This window comes from Narcine bancroftii, chromosome 3 (genome assembly GCF_036971445.1).
Source record: "Narcine bancroftii isolate sNarBan1 chromosome 3, sNarBan1.hap1, whole genome shotgun sequence".
Lineage (NCBI taxonomy): Eukaryota > Metazoa > Chordata > Chondrichthyes > Torpediniformes > Narcinidae > Narcine > Narcine bancroftii.
Window position 1 is genome coordinate 355185802 of NC_091471.1, and position 27665 is coordinate 355213466.

Here is a 27665-nt window from a genome sequence, read left to right on the forward strand (position 1 = left end):
CAGTTTCAGGTCCTGAGAGTAATCATGGTGGTATTAAAAACCTTCACTGACCAACACAGAATTTTGTGTTTCACCTGAGATTTACTGTACTTTATGCAAAATGAAGGCGGGTATTAGAAGTGAAGAATTTCAGAAACATGGGAATGTTCCTTAGAGAAGAGGTGAAAATTTTGGCAAAATCAAGGGGAAAAATGTCATGCTATCAACAAGAATTTTATCATAATTGATATTTTTGAGGTGTAAATGTTTATCTACATGAATGCAATGATTACCAAATTTTTAAGGTAAAAATTGTTTCATTCTGCTTTGTGTGGTAAGTTTAAGAAACATACGGAGACCATTTATTCATGGTATCTCAAAACAAAATTTGGCTCAGGTATTGTGAACAGAATATAAAATACCTTCATAGATGAACAACCAGTAGAAAATAGTCTTTTTGTGAAATGGGAAATGATCAATTTTAGATGGTTTTAAGAGATGCTTTTTGTTAACACCACTTCCCCTACTCTCTCCAACCTTTCTGCTCGGCCCACAACAGATTTATACAACATGTGAACCATGCAGCGATTACTATTCAGCGGTGGTATCGACGACATTTCCAGAGGCGCAGTGCAAGTCAAGCTGCACTTAAGCGATTTCTTGCTGCAAAAAAACAGGTGCCAACACACTTTTCCAAGTCAATTTGTCAGATAACTTGCAGCACACTAGATCACTAATTTGGTTCATTCCAGCTCATGATGGACCCCACCAGGGGGAAGTCAATTCTGGATTTGTTGTGTAATGATATGGATTTGATAAGGGACCTTGAAGTAGGGGAGCCATTAGGTAATATTGACCATAATATGATGAATTTTAATTTGCAATTTGAAAGGGAGAAGGAAAGAAAGAGTATTGGTATTACAGTTGAATAAAGGGGATTATGCAGCCATGAGGGAGAAGCTTGCCAAGATACAGTGGAAGGACACCCTGTCTGGGAGAACGGTGGAACAAAAATGGCAGGTATTTCAGGGCATTTTTCAGAAGCTACAGGAACAGTTCATTCCAAAGAGGAAGAAAGGCTCGAAGGTGAGCAAAGGGCACCTGTGGCTGACAAAGGAAGTTAAGAACAATATCAAGATCAAGGAGAGGAAGTATAATATAGCAAAGAGGAGCGGGAAGTTAGAGGATTGGGAAACCTTCAAAGAGCAACAGAAGATAACTAAGAAGGCTCTATGGGAGGAAAAAATGACGTATGCAAGTAAACTAGCCAATAATGTAGAAGGTGATAGTAAAAGTCTCTTTACGTATATAAAGAGGAAAAAAATTAGTTAGGACCAAAACTGGCCCCTTTAAAAACAAACAGGTGAAATTATTACAGGAAGTAAGGAAATGGCTGAGGAGTTTAACAGATACTTTGGACCTGTCTTCACCAGGGAAGATGCAGGTAAAGGTCAGATAGGGGGTAGAGGTCCTGCGGTATCAAAGGAATTGATAGAAATTCCAACGGTTATGTAGGAATTGATGGAAATCCAGATTTGGAAGCATGTGGTCTTGGGTAAATTGAATGGCTGATAATGGTGCATCCCAGGGGGGTTAGGGAGGTTGCTCTTGAAATTGTGGATGCGTTGGTCGACATTTTCCAATGTTCTATCGATTTAGGAGAGGTACCTGTGGATTGGAGGGTGGCTAATGTGCTGCTTTTTAAGAATGGAAGGAGGGAGAGAACGGGCAATTATAGCCTGACGTCAGTGGTGGGGAAGATATTAGAATCTATTATAAAAGAAGAAATAACATAACATTTTGACAGAAATAACAGTATCATTACAAGTCAACTTGGATTTTTGAAGGGAAAATCATGCTTCATTAATCCTCTGAAACTTTTCGAGGATGTGATGATGAGATATACAAGATATCTTGAGGTATACAAGATTATTACATGGGAGAGCCAGTGGATGTGGTGGACTTGGACTTTCAGAAAGCTTTTGATCAGGTCCCACATAGGAGATTAGGCAAAATAAGAGAGCACGGTATTTGGGGTAGAGTGCTGACATGGATAGAAAATTGGTTGATAGACAGGAAACTCTGAGTTTGGATTAACGTGTTACTTTTGGGATGGCAGGTTGTGACAAGTGGGGTCTCACAGGGCTTGGTGCTGGGGCCTCAGTTGTTTATCATCTATATTAATGATTTAGATAAGGGGATTATAAATGACATTAGCAAATTTGCAGATGTCACGAAACTGGGTGGCAGTGTGAAGTGTGAGGAGGATGTTAGGAAAATGCAGGGGAACTTGGACAGGTTAGGTGAGTGGGCGGATGCATGAAAGATGCAGTTTAATGAGGATAAATGTGAGGTTATCCACTTTGGTGGCAGGAACAGGATGGTAGATTATTATTTAAATGGAGTCAAGTTAGGGAGTGGGGAAGTGCAATGTGATCTAGGTGTACTTGTACATCAGTCTCTAAAAGCTAGCATGCAGGTTCAACAAACTGAAAAAGGCAAATGGCATGTTGGCCTTCATAAAAAAGGGAATAGAGTATAGGAGTAGAGATGTCCTTCTGCAGTTGTACAGGGCCCTAATGAGACCACACCTGGAGTATTGCGCCCAGTTCTGGTCTTCTAATTTGAGGAAGGACATTCTCGCTATTGAAGGAGTGTAGCGTAGATTCACAAGGTTAGTTCCCGGGATGGCGGGATTGATGTCGGCAGAAAGGTTGGGTAAACTAGGGTTTTATATGTTGGAATTTAGAAGGATGAGGGGAGATATGATTGAGGTATACAAGATTATTAAGGGATTGGACATGATAGAAACTGATTACACCTTCCCTGTATTGGGGGAGAGTAGGACTAGAGGCCATAGTTTAAGAATCCAGGGAAGGCCCTTTAGAACAGAGATGAGAAAAATCTTTTTTACCTAGAGAGTTGTTGGTCTGTGGAATGGTTTGCTGCAGAGGATGGAAGAGGCGGGTTCTCTGGATAAGCTCAAGAGGGAATTAGATAAGGTTCTTGTGGACCTTCTTAAGGGTTATGGGGAGGAGGCAGGGACAGGGCACTGATAGAGGAAGATCAGACATAATCTAAATGAATGGCAGTGCTGGGTCGATGGGTGGAATGGCCTGCTCCAGCACCTATTGTCAAAAGGGAACATGGCAATATTGTTATAAAAGATCTGGATTCATCAAGTTTACATTCTGTCACCCTGACATGATACAGCACTATGGGAAATCATGATATAGCACTATGGGAAATCATGATACAGCACTATGGGAAATCATGATACAGCGCTATGGGAAATCATGATACAGCGCTATGGGAAATCATGATACTGCACTATGGGAAATCATGATACAGCGCTATGGGAAATCATGTCTTATGGTACGAATCATGATACAGCACTATGGGAAATCGTGATACAGCACTATGGGAAATCGTGATACAGCACTATGGGAAATCGTGATACAGCACTATGGGAAATCATGATACAGCACTATGGGAAATCATGTCTTATGGTACGAATCATGATACAGCGCTATGGGAAATCATGATACTGCGCTATGGGAAATCATGATACTGCGCTATGGGAAATCATGATACAGCGCTATGGGAAATCATGATACAGCACTATGGGAAATCATGTCTTATGGTACGAATCAATAGCTAACAATTAGCCTTTACAGACTCAGTTAAAAGGCAAAACTGCTTTATAAACATGTCTCCTTTACTCGTGTGTCATCCCAAAATTTAACTTTTTGGAAATTTATCTACTTTGCATTTGAATTGGTGCACTCTGCTTCCTTTGGCTCCTCAAGTAGTTTGTTTTTGTGGATGTAACATGTGCTTACCCAATTAAAGTTTCCACAGTGGATTTGTTTGTTCATCTTTCAATTGCAGCTCTTGTGTGGACAAAGTAAAATGGTTTTCATGATTGGAATTATCTAAGCCAAGCCAGATGACAAGTATCCCATAGTTGTTGCTTTTTTTTCCCAGAGTTGAGACAAGATGTGCTCTTCTGAAAGCCATAACCTGTCTCGCAGTGTCCATAGGTGTGTTTCAGGCCTGAGCCCTTCTTCAAGGTATACCTTCAGGCCCGAAACGTTGGTAATACATCTTTATCCATCAGTATCCTATGGATACCGCATGACTAGCTGAGTTCCTTCAGAATTTGTGCGTTTTTACTACAATCACAGCGTCTGCAGACTTTCGTGTTTCTTTCCGTGTTTATTTGTTTTTTTATTTTTGGTGGGGGAGCTTTACTCATTGCCTTTTGATTTCAACTCTCTACCAAAAGTTTCCTTGTGTCTCCATCACTCCTTTTGAGTAGCCTCATCACACATTTTCATTCTTCTTGACTTAAAAGGAATTAGTCCCAGTTTCTATAAACATTCCACACAATGTAATTTTAAAAAATTTCCTGGATCCACAAAAAGAAAATCTTAAGGGACGTTTTGACCTCAAGACTATCTGAAGAGGAGGAGTCACGTGATGGAGTAGTGGCCGGACGGTGAACTCCAGCCCTCTCCAGAAAAGTCGGGAAAAACAAAGGAAAACACAAAGGCACAGAAATAAAAGTTACAGAAAAGTGAGTATAAAGGTGGAAAGAAGATGGCGACAAAAAAAGAAAAATCGAAAGCAACGGTAAGAAGAGAGGAAGAGAAGACAAAGGAGGAAAAAGGTGAAGGCCTTACCTGTCCGAAGAGGCCCGCTGCGGAGAGAGAAACCCGCTCCCTCAGGTCGGTAAATAATGGACTACAAAAATGGCTCGCTGAGCCGAGTAAAAGTGCGCAACCGCGCATGAAAAAAAACACCGACGGGAGGGGGGACCAGCTGGGGAGTCGATCTCCACAGCCGGCAACGACAGCTGCAGAACACCTGCAGCAAGAAGAGACCACAGAAGACAATGGAAACAAGAAAGAAGAGGAGGAAAGGGCACCAAAGAAACAACAGATGGCCAACCCAGAGGAAGAAGAAGAGGAAGAATACAGGGAAATAGAAGAAGAAAAGAAAGGCAAGGTAAAGGATATACTTGCTCTTATTAAAGGATACATGGAGTCATTTAAAGAATGGCAAACACAGGAATTTAAGGATTTAAGAAAAAGAATAAACAACACAGAAGAGAAAATAAATAAAATGGAGATGACCTTAACAGAAATGGGAAAGAAAATGGACAAGATGGAAGAGCGGGCAGTAGCAGCAGAAATGGAGGTAGAAGACTTAAAAAAGAAATTGGAGAAATCTAATAAAAAAACTAAAGAGACACAAGAACTACTAGCTCAAAAAATAGATACAATGGAAAACCATAACAGAAGAAATAACATAAAGATAGTGGGCCTTAAGGAAGATGAAGAAGGCAAGAATATGAGTGAGTTTATAAAAGAGTGGATCCCTAAGACCCTAGGATGTCCAGAACTACAGCAAGAAATGGAAATAGAAAGGGCACATAGAGTATTGGCCTCTAAACCACAACCACAACAAAAACCAAGATCTATTGTAGTAAAATTCCTAAGATATACTACAAGAGAAAAGGTACTGGAGAAGACAATGGAAAAAGTAAGAGAGGGCAACAAACCACTGGAGTATAAAGGGCAAAAAATCTTCATTTATCCAGATATAAGTTTTGAACTCCTAAAGAAGAGAAAAGAGTTCAATACAGCAAAGGCGATTTTATGGAAGAAAGGGTATAAATTTATACTAAAGCATCCAGCGGTATTGAAAATATTTATTCCAGGACAACAAAACAGACTATTCTCGGATCCAGAAGAAGCACGAAAATTTGCAGAACAATTACAAAAATAGACTGAGGGAGGAAGACGGGTAATGAGAGTTAAAATGATCACGATTGATATGTATGTGGGTAAAGACAAAAATAGACTGAGGGATGAAGATGGGTAATGAGAGTAAAAATGATCACGATTGATATGTATGCGGGTAAAGAGGTATAAGAGTGAATAGAGACAATGAGCATACATGAATGTATCTGTACTTAGAGGAAAATATAGATAGTATAGACAAGAATTAATAAGGGAAGGTAATGGAATAGAGAGAATAAGGAGGGAATTAAAAGAGTGACCTTTGTGACATATGAAAAGTGAAATCTTTTCTGGGGGAGGCGGGGTGGGGGGAAATAGCGGTCACTGCAAAATCAGTTGACGCTTGCGAGTGGATTCGCAAATCCAAATGGAGAGGGGAGATGTGGTTGTCCGACAAGGGATAAAGGACAACTCAGGAGGGGAAGGGGAGATTGGGGATAAATAAGATAGAAATAGGAGAATAAGGAAAATGTTGGATGTTGTAGGAATGTTGTCTTATAAAGAGTTGAAAATAAGAAAACAGAAATGGAAAAGGAGGAAAGGTAATGATGGAAAAACGGAAAGAGAAGATAAACAAAATATAAAAGGGCTACGCTGAACTATATGTCTTTAAATATTAATGGAATACATAACCAAATTAAAAAGGAAGAAACTACTAAATTTAAATGAATAAATGTATTCCATTAGAAAAAATAACATATAGGTTAAGAAATAATATTGAAATATTCGAACAAGTATAGGAGCCTTACATTAAATACAATAGCGAAAACCTACCGGGGACAAACAATACCTAAGTTGATGGAAGGAGAAGGAAAGAAAAGAATGGACTCAGTAGAATTTCTGGTGTAATTTTGTTGAATGACAACATTGTCTGACTGGCTTAATGCAACCTAGATTGTATACCTAAAATGGATGAGAGGGGGGGGTGGGGGGGTGGTTTGGGAGGAAAGGGGGAGGGGGAGAAAAAGTCACTGTATATGTGTGAAAAAGAAATAGTGTATATCATGGCTAATGTGATTTATGGTGTGAAAAATAAAAAATTTAAAAAAAAAGACTATCTGAAGCAGCTATTTGTACAAATATATTGGCAAGAAGTGGTTACTGGTTTTGTTTTGGAGAATGATGGGATGGGAGTGAAGGTGGAGAGAGAGAAATTAATTATAACTAATATATATTTAAAACAAACTTTAAATCAAAGTTCTCAGGGGTTCTTTAATATTGTTAGCATTCCTTCCTCGAATTATAACTGCATGAAATGTATGTTTCTAACTCACCTTGTAAAAACTAATTCTTGAAACTGCAGGTTAACGATGTCCTGTGATAAATGTACACTTAAATAATGTGAAAAGTGGGCGGTATGAGAATGCAGTTCAGTGGCCACTAAACACTGCATCACCAATAATGTGTTGGTACATTTACTGTCAGGAAAAAGAGCAAGAAATGCTGGCTGAAAGTGTCCATCAGAGCAGAAAAAGTGAGGAGAGGAGAAAGATCCGTGAAGAGAAAGCTCGACAGGCTAGGAAGGCAGCCATACAGGTATTCCACATTTCTCCATATAGGTTAAGTATGTTTGTGTTTCTTTTATGTTTGATAACTTTTGTTTATTTCACTCCAGTAGCCTTTTACTATCATGATGGTTCAAGCAGTTTGACAGCAAATCTACAGAGTAGAAATGGGCCTTTTTGCCTTGCTTATTCAAATGCTTAAGCACTTCTTGAACATTGTGAATGTATCTGATTTCACCACCTCTTTTATCAGCTCTATCAACCACTCTCTGTCAAAACACTTTCCCATTGGATCCACTTTAAAATTCCTTCCTCTGGCCTTAACCTGTATGCTCTTGTTTTTTGATACACCTACCATGGGGGAAAAAAATTCTATCTACTCTATCAGGTCAAGAAAACAATCTAGCCTTGCAGCCTATCCACCCCCATAACTAAACTCCTCCAACACAAGATCATCTTCAAGTGAATCTCCTTTGTTTTCTCCTGTGCAACTTCAAAAGAAGAATTTTAGCACAGTATATCTCGGATTTTTGTTTGTGTAGCATTACAATTTCTATACCCCTTTCCTGTTTATCATTTCAAGGTTTTTAATTTTATTGTGGCCATCAGTGACAAAACTAATTCAGAGAGTTTTGAATTGCTTAAGGGATGTGATTTTTGAATTGACGTAGCCAGATAATGGAATTAGCAAAAAAAAAAGTTGGCCAGCATGGGCAAGATGAATTGAATGCATCTCTTGTATGCTGTAAATTGTTGTAATGTAGACCTTGAATGGGCCACGTTTTTATTTATTTCTATGACATCTATATTCCTTGATAGCTTGCATGCCAATAATATCTGACTTAGATGCAGAGTTTTACTGCTTGGAAGAACCGCTTCAGACGAACCCCTCCATTCCAACCAAGTTGTCTACTTAAGCTAGTCCTATTTGCCTGTGTTTGCCTGTGTTCAAAACCCTTCCTATCCATGTACCTGGCTAAATGTCTTTGTAATTGTAATTGTACCCACCTCCTCTGGTAGCTCATTCCATTTATCCCCTATCCTCTGTGTGAGGGGGGAAAAATTGTCCATCTGATCCCCTTAAATCTTCCCATCTCATTTTAAATCTGTGTCCTCTAGTTTTAGACTCTCCAACCCTGGCAAAATGATTCTGACCATTCACCTTAGCTATGCATTTTATGATTTTGTAAATTTTATAAGGTTGTTTCTTACCCTACTTCATTGCATGGAAAATGGTCTCAGCTTATCTTGTCTCTCCCTGTAGCTCAAGCACTTCAGTCCTGGTAACATTCTCTTCTGTACCCTCTTGAGATTACTCACATCGTTCCTACAGCATGGCAACCAGAGCTGCAACATTGCTCCAAGAGCAGTCTCACCAAGGTTTTGTCCTACTCTGTCACAATGTCCTAACTCTTGGGCTCATTGACCCCACCAATAAAGGCCAAAGGTGCCATGTGCATACTTCACGCTGTCTGTCCCTTTCACACTGGCTATCCTGCAATTTGGCTGTTTAATGAACCGATTAAAGAAGTCGTTTTTGCCGTTCTCTCTGGACCCCTGTTAAACGGTTCTTTGCATCCTTTCACAATCATCACCAGGCATCCCTGGAGAGAGGGGTGCCTATCCTCCACCAGTGAAGTTTGAGTGATGTGGACCTTCTTTCCCAGAATTCCGTGCGGCAGAGAAAGGGCTGTATGCACAGAGCACTCATGGAGGAGTTTCGCTTGTGCTCTCACTCACGCTGTCTCTGGGTGTCTCCCTTTTGGTTGGTCTGTGTCTCCCTGTCGGTCGGTTTGTGTCTCTGTCTCTCTGTGAGATCCATGCTATTGTGGCACATTCCTTCCCCCCCACCCATTGTTTGAATTCTGAGACTTTCTGAGATTTCTGGCTTATTCCTTGAAGAAGAGCTCAGGCCTGAAACATCGGCAATATGTCTTCCTATAAATGCTGAAAAGACTAGATGAGTTCCTCCAGCATTTTGGTATGTTTTTACTTCACCTAATATTTGCCTGCAGGTTTGGACTGCATGAATATCTTCTTATATTTGGCAGAATAAAAATGCTAGGCTAAATTATGCTCAATTAAAGAAGTTGAAAAAGGATGGGGGCATGGCATTACCTAACCTTGGATTTTACTATTGGGCAATTAATATTCGATATATCATATTTTGGATTTATTATTCTGATAAACTTGAACATCTGCTCTGGATAAATCTAGAATCGAAATCAGATGAGCTATTTTTGATAGTTTCCCGATTGGGAGCTGCCCTTCCTTTTGCCCTTACCAAGGTTAGTGAACAATAGCTAATCCTATACCCAGCACACATTACGGATAAGGTTTCATTTCTGGAGGTTTTTTGGTTTTAATTTTTTTACTTTATCTGGTTTTATTTTATCTAACACTTTTTCAGCCATCTGTGAATAACTGAGGTTTTTCTTTTTAGAGGTTAAGGGTATTATATGTTTTTGGGATTTGGGTTATCTTGTGTCCTTTGATCAACTTTCAAACAATTATAGTCTGCCTAATTTGCATGTTTTTGAATGCTATATTACCTAAATTTCCCTTGCCGTATCAGTCAGATATGGTTCATGCTCTTTTTTGTTTGAATTCGTCTCAGAAGGGTTTTATAGCAATCATGTATGATATTAACATTGCGACCAGTCTCGACTAATAAAGGGTGTGGGACCAGGAGCTCCAAAAGTCTTTTCCTGCAGACATGTGGGAAAAGATTCTTAAACTAGTTAATACCTCATCAATATGCGCTCGACACTCCCTTATTCAATTTAAAGTTTTACATACAGAGCATATGTCTAAGGACAAGCTTGCATGTATTTTTCCAAATTTTAATCCAATGGATTAATATGATGGATGTAATTTGCAAGTGACCCATATGTTTTGGTCCTGTCCAGTTTCAGAAAGATATCTTTGGTACACTTTCAGTAATTCGCCCAATTGATTTAAAACCAAATCCCTTAACTGCTCCTCTTGGAGTTTTAGGAACAGATGCAAGTCGATGTCCGGCTTCTGCTCATTGGATAATAGCTTTTACTGCCCTGATGGCTAGGAGAGCAATTCTTAAATGGAAGGACCCCACTCCACCTGTTCAATGGATTTCACAAACCATGGGTTGTTTGAATTTAGAGAAAATTAGAAGTGCTACATTTGATTCCTCTGTTATATTTGAAGAAACTTGGTGCCCAAGTTTCTAAAAATTCTCACATTTCCTCTGATTTTATTGTCCCTTCCTGATACCATTTAAGTTTTTCTTTCAGGTGAGGACCAGGCTTCATGTGATTGATGAATGCTGATCCAAGGCCTTCCAGTTTTTTTTTTCCTTTTAGATCAGTATAGAGGGTGTTACTATGAAGTGAATTTGGGAAGTATGGGGAGATGAAGACACTATTATTTACTGATTGTTGTATATTGTAATCTTTTAAATATCCATTCTTATTCCCTCTGTCTATTGTATGTTTTATATTAAAATCAATAAAAGGATTGATAAAGAATTGATTGGTTGTAAATTTGACATCAATAAGACAACTACTGCAGAATATCTTAATTTGTGCATAAAGGAGATTGTAAAATTTCAAAGACGCATTAATTTGAAACCATCCATTCCTATAATTGTCAATGATGTTTTATTTAAAGATAAGGAAATTGACCTAGAATGAAATGTGTGGTATTAGCTTGCCGGTAACCTGAATGTTAATGAACTGAAATTGATCTAGAATGAAATGTGTGGTATTAGCTTGCCAGTAACCTGAATGTTAATGAACTGAAATTGATCTAGAATGAAATGTGTGGTATTAGCTTGCCGGTAACCTGAATGTTAATGAACTGAGATTGATCTAGAATGAAATGTGTGGTATTAGCTTGCCGGTAACCTGAATGTTAATGAACTGAGATTGATCTAGAATGAAATGTGTGGTATTAGCTTGCCGGTAACCTGAATGTTAATGAACTGAAATTGATCTAGAATGAAATGTGTGGTATTAGCTTGCCGGTAACCTGAATGTTAATGAACTGAAATTGATCTAGAATGAAATGTGTGGTATTAGCTTGCCAGTAACCTGAATATTAATGAACTGAAATTGATCTAGAATGAAATGTGTGGTATTAGCTTGCCGGTAACCTGAATGTTAATGAACTGAAATTGATCTAGAATGAAATGTGTGGTATTAGCTTGCCGGTAACCTAAATGTTAATGAACTGAAATTGATCTAGAATGAAATGTGTGGTATTAGCTTGCCGGTAACCTGAATGTTAATGAACTGAAATTGATCTAGAATGAAATGTGTGGTATTAGCTTGCCGGTAACCTGAATGTTAATGAACTGAAATTGATCTAGAATGAAATGTGTGGTATTAGCTTGCCGGTAACCTGAATGTTAATGAATGGAAATTGATCTAGAATGAAATGTGTGGTATTAGCTTGCCGGTAACCTGAATGTTAATGAACTGAAATTGATCTAGAATGAAATGTGTGGTATTAGCTTGCCGGTAACCTGAATGTTAATGAACTGAAATTGATCTAGAATGAAATGTGTGGTATTAGCTTGCCGGTAACCTGAATGTTAATGAACTGAGATTGATCTAGAATGAAATGTGTGGTATTAGCTTGCCGGTAACCTGAATGTTAATGAACTGAAATTGATCTAGAATGAAATGTGTGGTATTAGCTTGCCGGTAACCTGAATGTTAATGAACTGAAATTGATCTAGAATGAAATGTGTGGTATTAGCTTGCCGGTAACCTGAATGTTAATGAACTGAAATTGATCTAGAATGAAATGTGTGGTATTAGCTTGCCGGTAACCTGAATGTTAATGAACTGAAATTGATCTAGAATGAAATGTGTGGTATTAGCTTGCCAGTAACTAAACCTCAACATGATTATCCAACTGCACGAAAACCAACAAGGTCGGGTCAGATACAGCAATGAGCTCTCTGAACCCTTCTCCATTAACAATGGCGTGAAGCAAGGCTGTGTTCTCGCACCAACCCTCTTTTCAATCTTCTTCAGCATGATGCTGAACCAAGCCATGAAAGACCCCAACAATGAAGACGCTGTTTACATCCGGTACCGCACGGATGGCAGTCTCTTCAATCTGAGGCGCCTGCAAGCTCACACCAAGACACAAGAGAAACTTGTCCGTGAACTACTCTTTGCAGATGATGCCGCTTTAGTTGCCCATTCAGAGCCAGCTCTTCAGCGCTTGACGTCCTGCTTTGCGGAAACTGCCAAAATGTTTGGCCTGGAAGTCAGCCTGAAGAAAACTGAGGTCCTCCATCAGCCAGCTCCCCACCATGACTACCAGCCCCCCCACATCTCCATCGGGCACACAAAACTCAAAACGGTCAACCAGTTTACCTATCTCGGCTGCACCATTTCATCAGATGCAAGGATCGACAATGAGATAGACAACAGACTCGCCAAGGCAAATAGCGCCTTTGGAAGACTACACAAAAGAGTCTGGAAAAACAACCAACTGAAAAACCTCACAAAGATAAGCGTATACAGAGCCGTTGTCATACCCACACTCCTGTTCGGCTCCGAATCATGGGTCCTCTACCGGCACCACCTACGGCTCCTAGAACGCTTCCACCAGCGTTGTCTCCGCTCCATCCTCAACATCCATTGGAGCGCTCACACCCCTAACGTCGAGGTACTCGAGATGGCAGAGGTCGACAGCATCGAGTCCACGCTGCTGAAGATCCAGCTGCGCTGGATGGGTCACGTCTCCAGAATGGAGGACCATCGCCTTCCCAAGATCGTATTATATGGCGAGCTCTCCACTGGCCACCGTGACAGAGGTGCACCAAAGAAAAGGTACAAGGACTGCCTAAAGAAATCTCTTGGTGCCTGCCACATTGACCACCGCCAGTGGGCTGATAACGCCTCAAACCGTGCATCTTGGCGCCTCACAGTTTGGCGGGCAGCAGCCTCCTTTGAAGAAGACCGCAGAGCCCACCTCACTGACAAAAGGCAAAGGAGGAAAAACCCAACACCCAACCCCAACCAACCAATTTTCCCTTGCAACCGCTGCAATCGTGTCTGCCTGTCCCGCATCGGACTGGTCAGCCACAAACGAGCCTGCAGCTGACGTGGACTTTTTTACCCCCTCCATAAATCTTCGTCCGCGAAGCCAAGCCAAAGAACCTGAATATTAATGAACTGAAATTGATCTAGAATGAAATGTGTGGTATTAGCTTGCCGGTAACCTGAATGTTAATGAACTGAAATTGATCTAGAATGAAATGTGTGGTATTAGCTTGCCGGTAACCTAAATGTTAATGAACTGAAATTGATCTAGAATGAAATGTGTGGTATTAGCTTGCCGGTAACCTGAATGTTAATGAACTGAAATTGATCTAGAATGAAATGTGTGGTATTAGCTTGCCGGTAACCTGAATGTTAATGAACTGAAATTGATCTAGAATGAAATGTGTGGTATTAGCTTGCCGGTAACCTGAATGTTAATGAACTGAAATTGATCTAGAATGAAATGTGTGGTATTAGCTTGCCGGTAACCTGAATGTTAATGAACTGAAATTGATCTAGAATGAAATGTGTGGTATTAGCTTGCCGGTAACCTGAATGTTAATGAACTGAAATTGATCTAGAATGAAATGTGTGGTATTAGCTTGCCGGTAACCTGAATGTTAATGAACTGAAATTGATCTAGAATGAAATGTGTGGTATTAGCTTGCCGGTAACCTGAATGTTAATGAACTGAAATTGATCTAGAATGAAATGTGTGGTATTAGCTTGCCGGTAACCTGAATGTTAATGAACAGAAATTGATCTAGAATGAAATTTGTGGTATTAGCTTGCCGGTAACCTGAATGTTAATGAACTGAAATTGATCTAGAATGAAATGTATGGTATTAGCTTGCCGGTAACCTGAATGTTAATGAACTGAAATTGATCTAGAATGAAATGTGTGGTATTAGCTAGCCGGTAACCTGAATGTTAATGAACTGAAATTGATCTAGAATGAAATTTGTGGTATTAGCTTGCCGGTAACCTGAATGTTAATGAACTGAAATTGATCTAGAATGAAATGTATGGTATTAGCTTGCCGGTAACCTGAATGTTAATGAACTGAAATTGATCTAGAATGAAATGTGTGGTATTAGCTTGCCGGTAACCTGAATGTTAATGAACTGAAATTGATCTAGAATGAAATGTGTGGTATTAGCTTGCCGGTAACCTGAATGTTAATGAACGGAAATTGATCTAGAATGAAATGTGTGGTATTAGCTTGCCGGTAACCTGAATGTTAATGAACGGAAATTGATCTAGAATGAAATGTGTGGTATTAGCTTGCCGGTAACCTGAATGTTAATGAACTGAAATTGATCTAGAATGAAATGTGTGGTATTAGCTTGCCGGTAACCTGAATGTTAATGAACTGAAATTGATCTAGAATGAAATGTGTGGTATTAGCTTGCCGGTAACCTGAATGTTAATGAACTGAAATTGATCTAGAATGAAATGTGTGGTATTAGCTTGCCGGTAACCTGAATGTTAATGAACTGAAATTGATCTAGAATGAAATGTGTGGTATTAGCTTGCCAGTAACCTAAATGTTAATGAACTGAAATTGATCTAGAATGAAATGTGTGGTATTAGCTTGCCAGTAACCTAAATGTTAATGAACTGAAATTGATCTAGAATGAAATGTGTGGTATTAGCTTGCCAGTAACCTAAATGTTAATGAACTGAAATTGATCTAGAATGAAATGTGTGGTATTAGCTTGCCGTTAACCTGAATGTTAATGAACTGAAATTGTGTTTGTTATAGGAACTTCAACAGAAACGGGCAGAGAAGATGGCAGAAGATAAAAGAATTAGTGAGGAAGAAATTGCTGCACTGAGAGAAAAGGGAAAGATTTCTAAGAGAAAAGCAACCAAAACTGTGCCTGTAAATAATAAGAGTCTAGTCCATAGTCAAGTCAAATCTAGAAATTCAGGTATGGGATGGCATGTGATTCATTGTGGAAAGCAGGTGAACAAAATATGATGAGGAAGAAAAATTTGCTGGATTCATCTTTCTTGGTGATTTTTTTTTCCAAGGATACACTCCATTCTTGCTGCACTTTAGCCTATTGCCATCAGTGTTTCAGTATAATAACATTTTATGACCTAGTTGTGCAGCACAAAGATATGGATATGGGCATATTTCTCCAGGGTAGGTCAGTTAATTTTAGTGTAAATTTGATGCAGAAATTCTAGAAATCCAAAAAGTGAAGTTTCTGGGATTTTTCACAGCTTCTGTAACGTTAAACCCTCGCAGAAAGTGCTTTGCCCTTTCCCTTCATAATCTCTCTATCGTGGGCGGAAAAAAACATTTTAAAAAGTGGATAAGAAGCATAAACAAGTAGTGCACATTAAAGATTTTGTTAAAATATATTGGCTTCTGTGCAAATTTTCCCATTTGACAGAATGATGTCCATTTGCCACACAATATTGGCTGTGAAGTTCTGATTCAAGCACTAAATACAATATTTTTTTCAATATTTACACAATTATCTAGTGAAAGAGACGAATGTTGCCATTGTCTTCTGTTGACCTTTTGTAATGAGGCATAAAAGTATAGATTGCATGAGTGATAATTTTCACCTGTTTTTCCCCAATAGTATAGCTGTGAATTATTCATGAATTTAGAGATTCATTGTTTACAAGAGCAGCCATGAGTAGCATGGTGATGCAGCTGGTAGAGCTGTACCCCACAGCTCCAGCGACCTGGTTCACCCTACACTACTGATGCTATCTCTGTGGAGTTTGCACAATCTGCTTCTGACTATGTAGTTTTCTCCTCGGTGCTCTGTTTCCTCACGCATCCCAGAGAAGGTTGGTAGGTGAAATGGCTTCTGTAAATAACAACTAATGTAGAACCTGGTGCCAGTGATGGGAATGAGGGTAGAATGAAAATGTGATGGTGTCAGATTAGTGTATAAAGGTGCATGATGGTTGGTGCAGATTCACTGGGCTATATTGCACTACCGTAGAGTGTATTGGTATTCTGCTCTTCACCCATCCAAAAGCTTATTCAATCTTGTGACTATTTTGCAATTTTTTTTTACAATAAGTCAACATTTCATCTTTATTCCTATCTACATCTTTTTAATGTAGCTACAGATCTTGAAGTGCATTCTAAACAGAAAACTGAATCTCCTCTTGGACCGTGTATAAAGGCAGAAGAATTACAGGTATGTGTTGAAATGTTGTAAAATTTAATCACCTGATGTGATTCAACCTGACAAAAGTATGGCTAATTGAAAATCAATTCTGATGAAGAATCTTCAACCTGATTTATTGAATCTATTTTTCTTTTCACAGATCCTTACTGACCTGCTGTTTTTAGTATGGTTAAGAGTGGTTAATTTTATTTTGTTAACTGAGTTAATGCAATTATTATCAGTGCTGAGGTAGGATTAGGCTAAAAATTAATTGTGTCCAATGCTGAGAGCATCCTGAAGTTCCTTATGATTTCCTTATGGGTACATTTGATTCTTTTGTGAGGGAGGTTTATGTTATATATAAACATGAGCAATCCCTCACAGAGAAGGATATATTAGTATTCTGGCAATTTCACCCTACTGTCTCCATTTTCCAATCCCATCAAATAGTTAAATTGCAGGAATATTACGATAACATTAAAAATGTCATCCTTGTTTACCAAAAATACTTAAATAGTACAATCATCCAAAAATCTGTTTTAATTTTTTACCTAAATTAGCACTTGCAATAACCTTGACAAAAAAAGATACTGAAAATCTGATTCAAGGACGAAAATGTAGTAAACATGTAGTCTGACAACATCATGGAAACATTTTAGGAATGAAAACAGATTTTATTTTGTCTGCTAATTTAATTGATATTGTTTTTTTAATCAAAAGTAGCCATTGAGCTTAACTTCATACCATTTTGATTGATGATAATTTGGCTCAGTAGTTGGAGTATTACTCCTGAGCTATATCATCATTTCAATGCTGTATTTCGGGGATTGCTGTATTGCTAGAACTGTTTTCTTTCTATTGAGTCATTAATCCTTCGTTCTATCAGCTTGTCATTCAAGGAGTTTATCATTTCTCCCAGAGCAGCTGCTGACATCTTTCCCTCATTGCACAAGCAGATGACCTGGTTATTTTCTCTAACATTTTGATGCAGACAGTTTGGCAACTGTACTTGCCTACAAAACAATGGTCCCCAATCTTCAAAAGAAATCCATTAGTGTTGCATCTTTTATTGGGAGACCTTGTTATTATGAAGAATCATATATAATGCAATTCTGTTACTGCTTTAGCAACTAATCTCAATGCTTTGTAGAATCAATCACAAGATGTAATTCTGAGAGAAATGCCAGTTGAGGAACAGGAGACAATAACACTGAGTGTAACCCAGTCTAAAACGACACTGAATGATGTTCTTGACACGCTGAAGCTGCTGGAGGAAGAACCTGAATTACTTCCAGAACCAAAGGTCTACAAAAAAGATAAATACGCTTGGATAGATGAGGTAATTAAAAAAAAAAACTTTTTGAAGGAAAGATACCAGATCACGTGCTATGTACTGTTTATTTTATGTTGCATGGAGTGCTGGTATACTTCATCACTTCTTTATGCTTAAAGATCTACAACCATTAAGCATTTTTCAGATAAAGTCCAATAAGGAGAGTAGCCTTTAAAATGGACAAGGCACTGATCTTTACATTTGATCTAGGGATCATTAAGGAAAGCCTTTAGCTGTGGGAAATTCTGGTGTAATAGTGCACTGAAACTATTCCCATCTGATTTCTTAAACCAAAAATGGCATGCTTTGGGGTTTATTTTGGTTATCTATTCTTCTAAGGAGTGACATTCAAAAGTCCCCTGTGTATCAAACTGTTTGATTGCATAATTGTTTGGGCATTTAAAATAATCGAGCAAAAAACAAACTGCAGAAGGAACTCAATGGGTCAGGCAGCATCCACGGAGAGAAATAGACAGCCAATGTTTCAGGTTGGGACCCTGCTTGATTCTAGCATGTGCAAACTCGTGTCTTTGGAAAATGTTCTTTCATGGCTGCTCAGTCTAAAATCCTGGAACATCATGGTCTGCCGAATTCTATAACTTCCAGGAGAAGGGACTACATTGGCTTACCTCCACATTCTTACCCTACCCTTGGAAACACACTGTGACTATCTACAATTTCTAAACCCCTCATCATTTTCTAAGCATCCATAAAGCTGCTGTGCTCCAATGTTACCAGCTTTTTGCAATCTCTCCAACCACCTGGCAGATCCTGATGAACCTTATCTGCACTCTTTCCAATGCTACCATATCTTTTATGTAGTGTGGAGAGCAAAAACGCAGTCAATATTCCCAGTGTGAACTAATCAATATCTTGTACCATTGCAAAATGATGGTCCAACTCTTGCCAATAAAAGCAAACAATGTAAATGCCTTCTTCACCACCCTGTCACCACTTTCAGCTAGCTATGAACTTGCACCCCAAAATTCCTCTGTATATCAACGACCTGAGATTCCTCCTCTTTGTCCTGCCAGCATTAAACGACCTAAAAATCTATTACCTCACATTTGTCTGGAGTAAATTTCATTTGCTACCATTCCTTCCATCTTTCTGGCTGATCTTGTCTCCCACTCCCCCTCTCCCCACTAGAATGTTTTTCTGTTACCTCTCAAAGGGTAAAGGAGGGATTGTTTGGTGAAACTGTCCAGCAGGGTAAAGGAGGGGTTGTTTGGTGAAACTGTCCAGCAGTGATCCATCTTGCTAACACAATTCCTCCCCTTTCCTTCAATTTGAAAGCATGCCTTACCCAAATCATTTATTTCAGGATAAAGCTGCAGGGCAAATTGAAGTTGAGGATAAAGGAGTATAGTGGGTTGAAAGAGCCTTTTAACATGGTGTTTATCTATGTTGATACGAGAGTTAAACATGTTCAGGTGTGTCATTATTCTGCACTGACTCTCACCATTTGCTAAATGCTCTTTCAACCCACAAACCCATGGCATCCAATTGACCTACAACCCCCAGTACGTTTTGAAGGGTGGTAAGAAACCAGAGCTCCCAGTGGTAACCCATGGCAACATATCAGGTGGAACTATTGAAGAAAAGTTCAGTGACAAAGATATGAATAAAATTGGCTGTGGTCTACCTACCCAAATGTTGATTGTTGTGTTTGAAATTGTGTTATGGTCAGTACAGAACTATCTCTTGGGTGAATGATTGAACAACAGCAAAAAAGGAAACGATCAAATAACTTGCACACTTGCGGTTTCCAAAAGACTGCTGTAAGATTCATTTTTTGTACTTGTATGGTAGAAAACAGCAGTATTAAGAACAAAATGGCGCCTTATAGCAGCGGCTCTTTGCGAGCAGCTCTGATGGGAATAATCAGATATTCCCATTCAGAACTTCTAAAAATCAAACAGAAAAATTAGAAACCTAAAATCAAACTTGCCCAACAACCTTGATGTCCTATGATCACTGGCATACCTTGGAATTGTCAGTCTCCGTCAAGAGGGACCTTTAAGCAGCTCACACAAGTACAACACCACCACTGCTGGAGTTTTAAATAGAGAACGGGCCATTTAAACTTCGTGGTAGTCAAAGATGCTCAGCACATTTAAACATAGCAGAGAATTTAAAGAGACAGTGCATGAACAATTTAAATACCATGGGAACTATCAGCAGTGGACCCACGGACCAGATAAAGAAGACCTGACCATGTGGACACAGAGGGGAGCTACAGGTCAAGTTGAGATGCTGGGACCTGAGGCTTCTGCTCCCTGCCATATTTCTGGCCAATGCACAGTCCCTGGAGAACAAGCCTGATGAACTCCAACCAGACTTTGGCATCAGAGAGACATTAGGGAGGGCTGTGTGATGTGCTTTACAGAAACGTGACAAAACGTGGACGTCATGGACACGGCGCTGCAGCCCAAGGGCTACACCCTCCATCATGCTGACCAATCACAGGCATCTAAAAAATCAAGGGAGGCATCATTTGTGTCATCCTCAATTCATCGTGCTACATCATGTCCCAGTCCTGTTTCCCCCAGGATTTTGGACTGAGTCGCCATGAAAGAACATTTTCCAAAGACACGAGTTTGCACATTCTGGAATCAAACAGGGTCCCAACCTGAAACATAGGCTGTCTATTTCCTCTCCATGGATGCTGCCTGACCCATTGAGTTCAACCAGCATCATCCTGGTCACAGTGTACATTCTGCCCCAGGCCAACATCAGGCTGGCACTGGAGAGACTGAGTGCTGTGATAAACAGCCATGAGGTAGCACATCCTGATCCAACCTGAAGAAGTCTGTGACAAACTTCCACCAACATGTCACATGTGAGACCAAGGGAACCAACACACTTGACCACTCCTACACCACCATTAAGAATACCTACAGAGCCAAATTATGACCGCAATTCGGCAAGTCTGAACACCTGGCTGTACTTCTATCCTGGCGCACAAGCAGAGACTAAAGACCACAGCACCAGTGGTGAAGACAGCAAAGGTATAGTTGAGGGAGACGGACGAGCATCTGCAGGACTGTTTTAAATCGGTGGACTGGAATATATTCAAGAACTTAGCCATAGACTTGAATGAATATACAACAGATGTTGCTGACTTCATCAAGATCTTTGTGAATGAGTGTGTGCCCATGCGCAAATACTGGGTGTTCCCCAACCAGAAGCCCTGGATGAATTTGAGAATTTGCAACCTGCTGAGGGCGAGAACAAGGGCTGGCCGGGGATTTGGATCTTTACAAGAAGTCCAGGTATGACCTGTGGAAGGCCATCTCTGAAGCAAAGTGGCAAATCTGAAGGAAGCTAGACAGACAGATACACGTCAGCTATGGCAGGGAGTGGAGTCCATTACAGCCTACGAAGCGAGGGAAAATACTATAGATGGCTGCGATGCTTCACTACCCAATGAGCTGAACACCTTCTATTCCTGCTTTGAGAAGAACAACGAAACAGTGCCTACTGGAATCCCTGAAAAAGCTGAGGATCCTGTGACATCTGTCTTTGAGGGCGATATCAGAACATCATTCAAGAGTGTGAACCCTCACAAGGCGCCAGGCCCTGGCAGGGTACTGAAAATCTGCGCCAACCAACTAGCTGGAGTGTTTATGGACATTTTCAATCTTTCATTGTGGCAGTCAGAGGTTCCCACCTGCTTCAAAAAGACATCAATCATCCCGGTGCCCAAGAAAAGTAGTGTGAGCTGCCTCAGTGACTACCACCCAGTAGCACTAACTTCTACTATGATGAAATGTTTGGTCATGGCCAGAATTAACATGTACCTAAGCAAAGATCTGGACTAACTGCAATTCACCTATTGTCAAAATCGCTCCACCCCCGCAACTGAATCCTTGACTTTCTCATTGGAAGACCACAGTCAGTACGAATTGGAAACAAAGTCTCCTCTTCACTGATTATCAACATAGGTGCACCCCAAGTATGTGTGCTTAGCCCACGGCTCTACTCAATAAACACCCACAACTGTGTGGTCAGGCACAATTTCAATGCCATCTACAAGTTTGCAGATGACACCACAGTTGTTGGCAGAATCACAAATGGCAATGAGGAAGCGTATAAGAGGGAGATAAATAAGCTTGTTGAATAATGTAATGACAACTTTGCGCTCAATGTCAGAAAAACCAAGGAGATGATTGTGGACTTCAGGAGGAAGTCGGGAACATGACCCAGTCCTCATTGAGGGTTCAGTCATGGAGAGGGTCAAGAACTTCAAATTCTTGGGTGTCAACATCTCCGAGAATCTGTCCTGGAGCCTCCACGTTGACGCAATCACAAGGAAGGCTCGCCAGTGGCTATACTTGGTGAGGTGTCTGAGGAGATTTGGTATGTCAATGAAGACTCATAAACTTCGACAGGTGTACCGTGGAGAGCATTCTGGCTGGCTGCATCACTGCCTGGTATGGAGACACCAGCTCTTGGGGCAAGAATAAACTCCAGAGGGTTGTTAACTCGGCCTGCATCATCACAGGCACCAGACTCCACTCAATCAAAGACATCTATATGAGGCGATGTCTTAAAAATGCAGCCTCTATCCTCAAAAACTCCCAACACCCAGGCCATGCACTCTTCACTCTGCTACATTTGGGAAAAAGGTACAGGAGCCTAAAGAAGAGCACTCAGTGGCACAGGGACAGCTTCTTCCCCGCTGCCATCAGATTCCCGAACAATCAATGAATCAACGTCACTGCCTTACTTTTCGTACACTATTATTTTTACTTTTTTCTGTATAGTAATGTCGTAAGACGGTTATAATCTGAACGTTTGCACTGTGACGCTGCCACAAAACACTGAATGTCATGACTTGATCTTGATTTCTGATCTTGTTTGAAAAGCATAATTTGGCCGATCCTTCCAATTGCTCTACTCTCCTTTTTCAATAAACAGGATGGCGATGCAACATCCCTGACAGCAGACAACTTAGAGAAGCTAGGACAAATTGAAGAGGCTTCAGATCGACCTGAGGATGGCACTCTGCTGTCTGAAGCGAAGCTGAAGAGCATAATGAATTTCCTAGATGAGATGGAGAACTCTGAGCAAGAGCGCCCAACGTCCTGTTCCTCAGTGGCTCCAAGACCGGCAAGTCACACTAGCAAATTTCTTGCAGCTCTAGAATCAAAACCAAAGATTTTTAAATAAAAATGCAAATGATTGTAATAATTGATAAATATTTTTGCTTTCGATCTTCTTTTGGTAAAGAAATGCAAAGGTAATTATATAAAGGGCTTCAGCTTAAAATACCTTGATGAAGGGCTCATGTATCTTCACCGTTGCTATATAAAGTGTTATGGCTGCTTTTACATGTGCCTTGAGTAGGACCGGTCACTACTGATGACCCATCGGTGGCAATGCTTGGGAAATGTAACGCGCAAATGCAGGCTGGAATGTGGAGCAGGAGTAGCAATAATGTAAAGCACGACAATACTTAAATATGGAATTTTGAATGACATGATTTCTCTTTCTTCTTTTGTTCTTTTATTGTTTATGTTTTCTTTTTATTTCTTACTTTACATTATGGGGATAGGGAGGGTGGGAGGAAGAGGGGAAAAGAAAATGTCACTGTATTTTAATGATGAATATTTATATATTATTGATATGTTTACAGTGAAGTAATAAACAAAAAAATTATTAAAACATTTTTAAAATATTTAAATCCGTCTCCCATCGCTGTATGGACCAATGTATCCCCTGTTTGAGAGTCGCCTTCTGCAATAAAGTGTACATAGCTGAAATAATTTACCTGACACCAATGCCTCTTCCTCTCTCCACGTCTTGTCCAAGCTAATGTATTTCCAGCTTTGGTCCTTTTTGTAGTTGCTGATTGAGTTTACATTTTAGTGGTGCAACAGGCAAGTCACAGCTGCACACATTGAATTTTCCTTTGTTGAAGGAGGGGAAAGAAGAAACCTGGAGTTAAACTTCACTCTTTTAAAAAAAATTAATTAAAGTTTAATCTACACTCTTGGCTGAGAACATCATAACTTGCTGTGTCCCATCTCTAGGGTTTATTATCAGAAGAGGAACAGGTGCACCTGGAGCAGACTTCAGTCATGGCGTCCGAGGTGACCAGCTCAATGATGAGGTTAAAACTGGAATGTGAAGAGAAGAAACATACTGTTGCGATGTTACAGACTGCCTTGGTAAATGGCAAATGTGTCTCCATAATATAAGCTTATCATTAATTTTGGAGGGTGATGGAAGTGGGTCACTGCCAAACTTGTGCAATGAAAATTCCTTACCACAAGGCTTCGGGATAGAAACTAATGTAGATGGTCCCGTTATATGTTAAAGTAAATTTTAGTTGGAGTTGCCCAACTCCACAGTGACACCAAATCAGGCTATGGTAATAGTGACACTGGATGCTTGGATGCTCTCGTATTCTAAATCTTGTGCATTGTTGAACATCATTTGATAATTTGAAAAAAACACACATGCTGGAGAAACTCAGGTCAAACAGTGCCTTTGTATAACAAAGGTGAAGCTGCATCATTTCAGGGTGGAGCCCTTCATTAAGGTATGAGGGAACAAGAGAGATGTCGGAACAAAAGGGGGGGTGGTGAGAGTGAGAGATGATAGGTGGAAGGGGGGTGGGGGACACCACAAGATGGGGGGGGGGGAGGAGTCGAAACGAGGTGGAGAGAAAGTAAGTAGGTACTGGAATAACTAGTTAAGGGGGGGTGGGGGAAAGGCAAGCTGATTGGTGGAATGCAGTGAACTCAATGTTCATGCCCAAGGGTTGGTGAGTGCCCAGATGAAAAATGAGGTGTTGTTCCTCCAATCTGCGGGTGGTCAGGGTGGGGTAGTGTGAAAGGCCATGGACATGTGAGCTTGAGAATGTGACTCAGGATTGAAATGGTTGGCTTCGAGGAGGCCGCTTTTGTTGTGGACAGAGAGGAGGTGCTGGTTAGAGCAGATGAGAGGGGAATGGAGGAGATAACTCTAGAAACAATAAACACAGAATCCTCCTTGTCCTCACCTATCACCCCACCAGCCTCTGCATCCAACACATTAGCCGCCGGAATTTCTGGCACTTACTTCAGGACCCCACTACCATTTTTCCTTCTCCCCTCTCAGCTTTCCGTAGGGACTGCTTCCTCCGTCACTCCCTTGTGCACTCTTCCCTCCCCACCCATTGCCACCTCCGGCACCTTCCACTGTGGTCGTAGGAGGTGTAATACCTGCACCCACACCTTCTCCCTCATCACTGTCCAAGGCCCCAAACACAGCTTTCAGGTGAAGCAACACTTTATCTGTACCTCCAAAGAATTCATTTACTGCATCTGGTGCACCCTCTGTGGCCTTCTCTACATTATGGCCTTCGCCCAGCACCTCCTCTCTGTCCGCAACAAAAGTGACCGCCCCGTAGCCAACCATTTCAATCCTGAATCTCTCTCAAGCTCACATGTCTGTCCATGGCCTTTCACATTACCCCACCCTGACCACCTGCAGATTGGAGGAACAATTCATTTTTCATCTGGGCACTCCCCAACTCCACTAATTCTACTATTCCACTAATCAGCTTGCCTCCCCCCCCACTACCCCCACTAATTATTCCAGTTCCTACTTCCTTTCTCTACTATCATCTCCCACCCTCACCACCCCCCCTTCCCCCTTTCATTCAAACATCTCTCATGTTCCCCCACAACTTGATGAAGGGCTCCAGCCTGAAAAGTTGGTGATCTTCACCGTTGCTATATAAAAGGCACTGTTTGACCTGAGTTTCTCCAGCATTTGTGTTTTTTCACTTAACCACGGTATCAACAAAATCCTGTGTTTTATCATTGATAATTTAATTCTAATACCTAATTGCAGTGATTTCAAATGATTTTTGGTACAGAGATTACCACCTATTCTGATAGGATAGTCAAAAAAATAAATTCTAAGGTTGAGGACTTAAACAAATGGAATTCCTACTTTATGTCAATACTTTGTGAGACAAACTGAATATTAATTTACTTCTGTGCTAAACAAAGCAATAGGAAAGCATTTCTTTCTTCCAAGTTCTGCTTTGGCACGTATTACATTGCTCAGGAAATGACCACAACTGAACCAGCTTATTTGAACTAAGTGTTCAATCCATGATGAAATAGGGGAAAAAAAAGGTTCCTTACTCGAGAGGCCTGAGTTTCAAGCTTTTTTAAAAAAAAACTGGCTGGCAATCATTGATCCTAAGCTTAATTACCCAAACAAAGGGACTTACCAGGAAGTTTCGGAGGTCAACCGTGTTGATATGAGTCTGGAGTTGCACATTGGCAGACACCTGTGAACCAGATGTGTTACACAGTCCAGATATGAGGCAACATGGTTAGTGCAATACTGTTACAATGCCAGTGACCAGGGTTTGCAGTGATCTTTGTATCTAAAGACGTCCGGGTTAATGTTAATTGGTCACATGGATGATTTTGGATGGTGTGGGCTGGAAGTGCCTGTAACCATGCTCTATCTCTAAATTAAAAATCAAATTATTAACTGAGCTTGTATTCCACAACTGTCTTGTGGGTTTTGAACTTAAATTGCCCTAATAGGGCAGGTGACAGCTTCTGCACGCTACAATTATTTAAATTAGTTGTACAAGTACTCCCTGACATATGTCCGTATTCCATTCTGAATGACCGGTCCTATCTAGGAATGGACGCATGTCAGTGGATTGCCCTACTCGTGATACTGTAGAGTAAAATGATTGATTTCCTTCCGTTATCTATCTTCGAATCCTTCTCACTCTCTATTGCTGCCGATCCCGAGCACCTTGCGGACTCCACTGCCCTCTAAAATCTGTCTGATCGTCAGAATATTGAGCAGCAGAATCAGAAAAAATGGAACACAAGGACTTAAAATACGGTGAAATATCTTAACATGGCAACCACCAAGGCCAGCTCTCACAAGAGGTACGCCACCAGCCATCATGGCAGCCACCATAGATAGGCCCAATTTTCACCATAATCGCACAAGTTTTATATTTTTCTTTATTTAAAAAAAATTGTTGGACGTACGGATGAATGTAAGTCGCAAGTCGGAAAACCTTTAGTTATTTGCAAAGCATCATTATATTTCAGCAGTCTGCATTATTTTTGATTTAATTGAACTTCAATTCTGCTGCTTCACCTTACATCCTTGATACATGACAGGTGTTTGCTTAAGTGCTCATTACAACATTGTTCTATTACAGTAATTGCATTAAAACACAAATGAACTCTTGCAAATCTAAAACAATCTTGTAATCATTTAAGCTACCTCTTGCATTGTCACTTTATAATTAGTGATTTGGTAAATTTCTTCACAACATTTATTTTCTGTTGAATCTCCAGAAAGTCTTAATAACTGGCCTCTTTCTTTTGCTTTTTAAACATCTATGGTGCATTTTCCTTAAGATGGTTACATTGAGGCTTAAAATTATTCTTAGTTGCAGGCAGTTCTGAAATTCTGTTTCAGTGAAGTCTGAAAAACTGAATCTTGAAAGTGGAATTCAAGTCCCAGACACTTCTTGATCCATGTGTTTAGTCCTTATGAGAGAGGAGAGATTTCTGCACTATTTTCTTTCTCTGAGAAACAAGGAAGGTGTGATTAGTTTCTGTTTCATCGTCAAGTAACCAAAGCATGTTCTTAACAGACACAACAAAGGGAATTAACTGTGCGTCACATGAAGGAAACTGAAAAGGAAATGAGCCAACAATTAAGAGTGCAGAAGGAGCAATATGAAACAACCATCCAACGGCATCTGACGTTCATTGATCAGGTAATACAATCAGCTTTATTTTACAATCAATCTTGCCAAAAAAAAAAATCCTGCATTGGGCAAAGGAAGCCACAAGTCCAGCTGGGCA

General features: G+C 40.2%; 1 protein-coding gene and 1 long non-coding RNA gene across 8 annotated transcripts in view; one reads left to right on the forward strand and one right to left on the reverse strand.

Annotated features, from left to right (window-relative positions):
• Window positions 1-27665, forward strand: part of cep131 (centrosomal protein 131) — a 118659-nt gene that overhangs the window by 48643 nt on the left and 42351 nt on the right. For 6 of the 7 annotated variants that reach the window (XR_011354850.1, XM_069929935.1, XM_069929934.1 and 3 more), the window contains 8 exons: window positions 539-656; window positions 7212-7322; window positions 15098-15266; window positions 16429-16505; window positions 17626-17814; window positions 22732-22923; window positions 23847-23984; window positions 27452-27577. Coding sequence is in view for 6 of the 7 variants with exons in the window: in XM_069929935.1 (XP_069786036.1) it covers window positions 539-656; window positions 7212-7322; window positions 15098-15266; window positions 16429-16505; window positions 17626-17814; window positions 22732-22923; window positions 23847-23984; window positions 27452-27577 (1120 nt within the window). In the remaining variant the exon portion in view is untranslated. The remainder of the gene's footprint in view (window positions 1-538; window positions 657-7211; window positions 7323-15097; window positions 15267-16428; window positions 16506-17625; window positions 17815-22731; window positions 22924-23846; window positions 23985-27451; window positions 27578-27665) is intronic. The other variant, XM_069929938.1, reaches the window with a different exon arrangement.
• LOC138759468 (uncharacterized) lies at window positions 20594-26168 on the reverse strand. Its single transcript, XR_011354852.1, has 3 exons — window positions 26045-26168; window positions 23585-23723; window positions 20594-22953 (listed from the first exon to the last, which is right to left on the reverse strand). It is a non-coding gene; the product is annotated as an uncharacterized lncRNA (long non-coding RNA).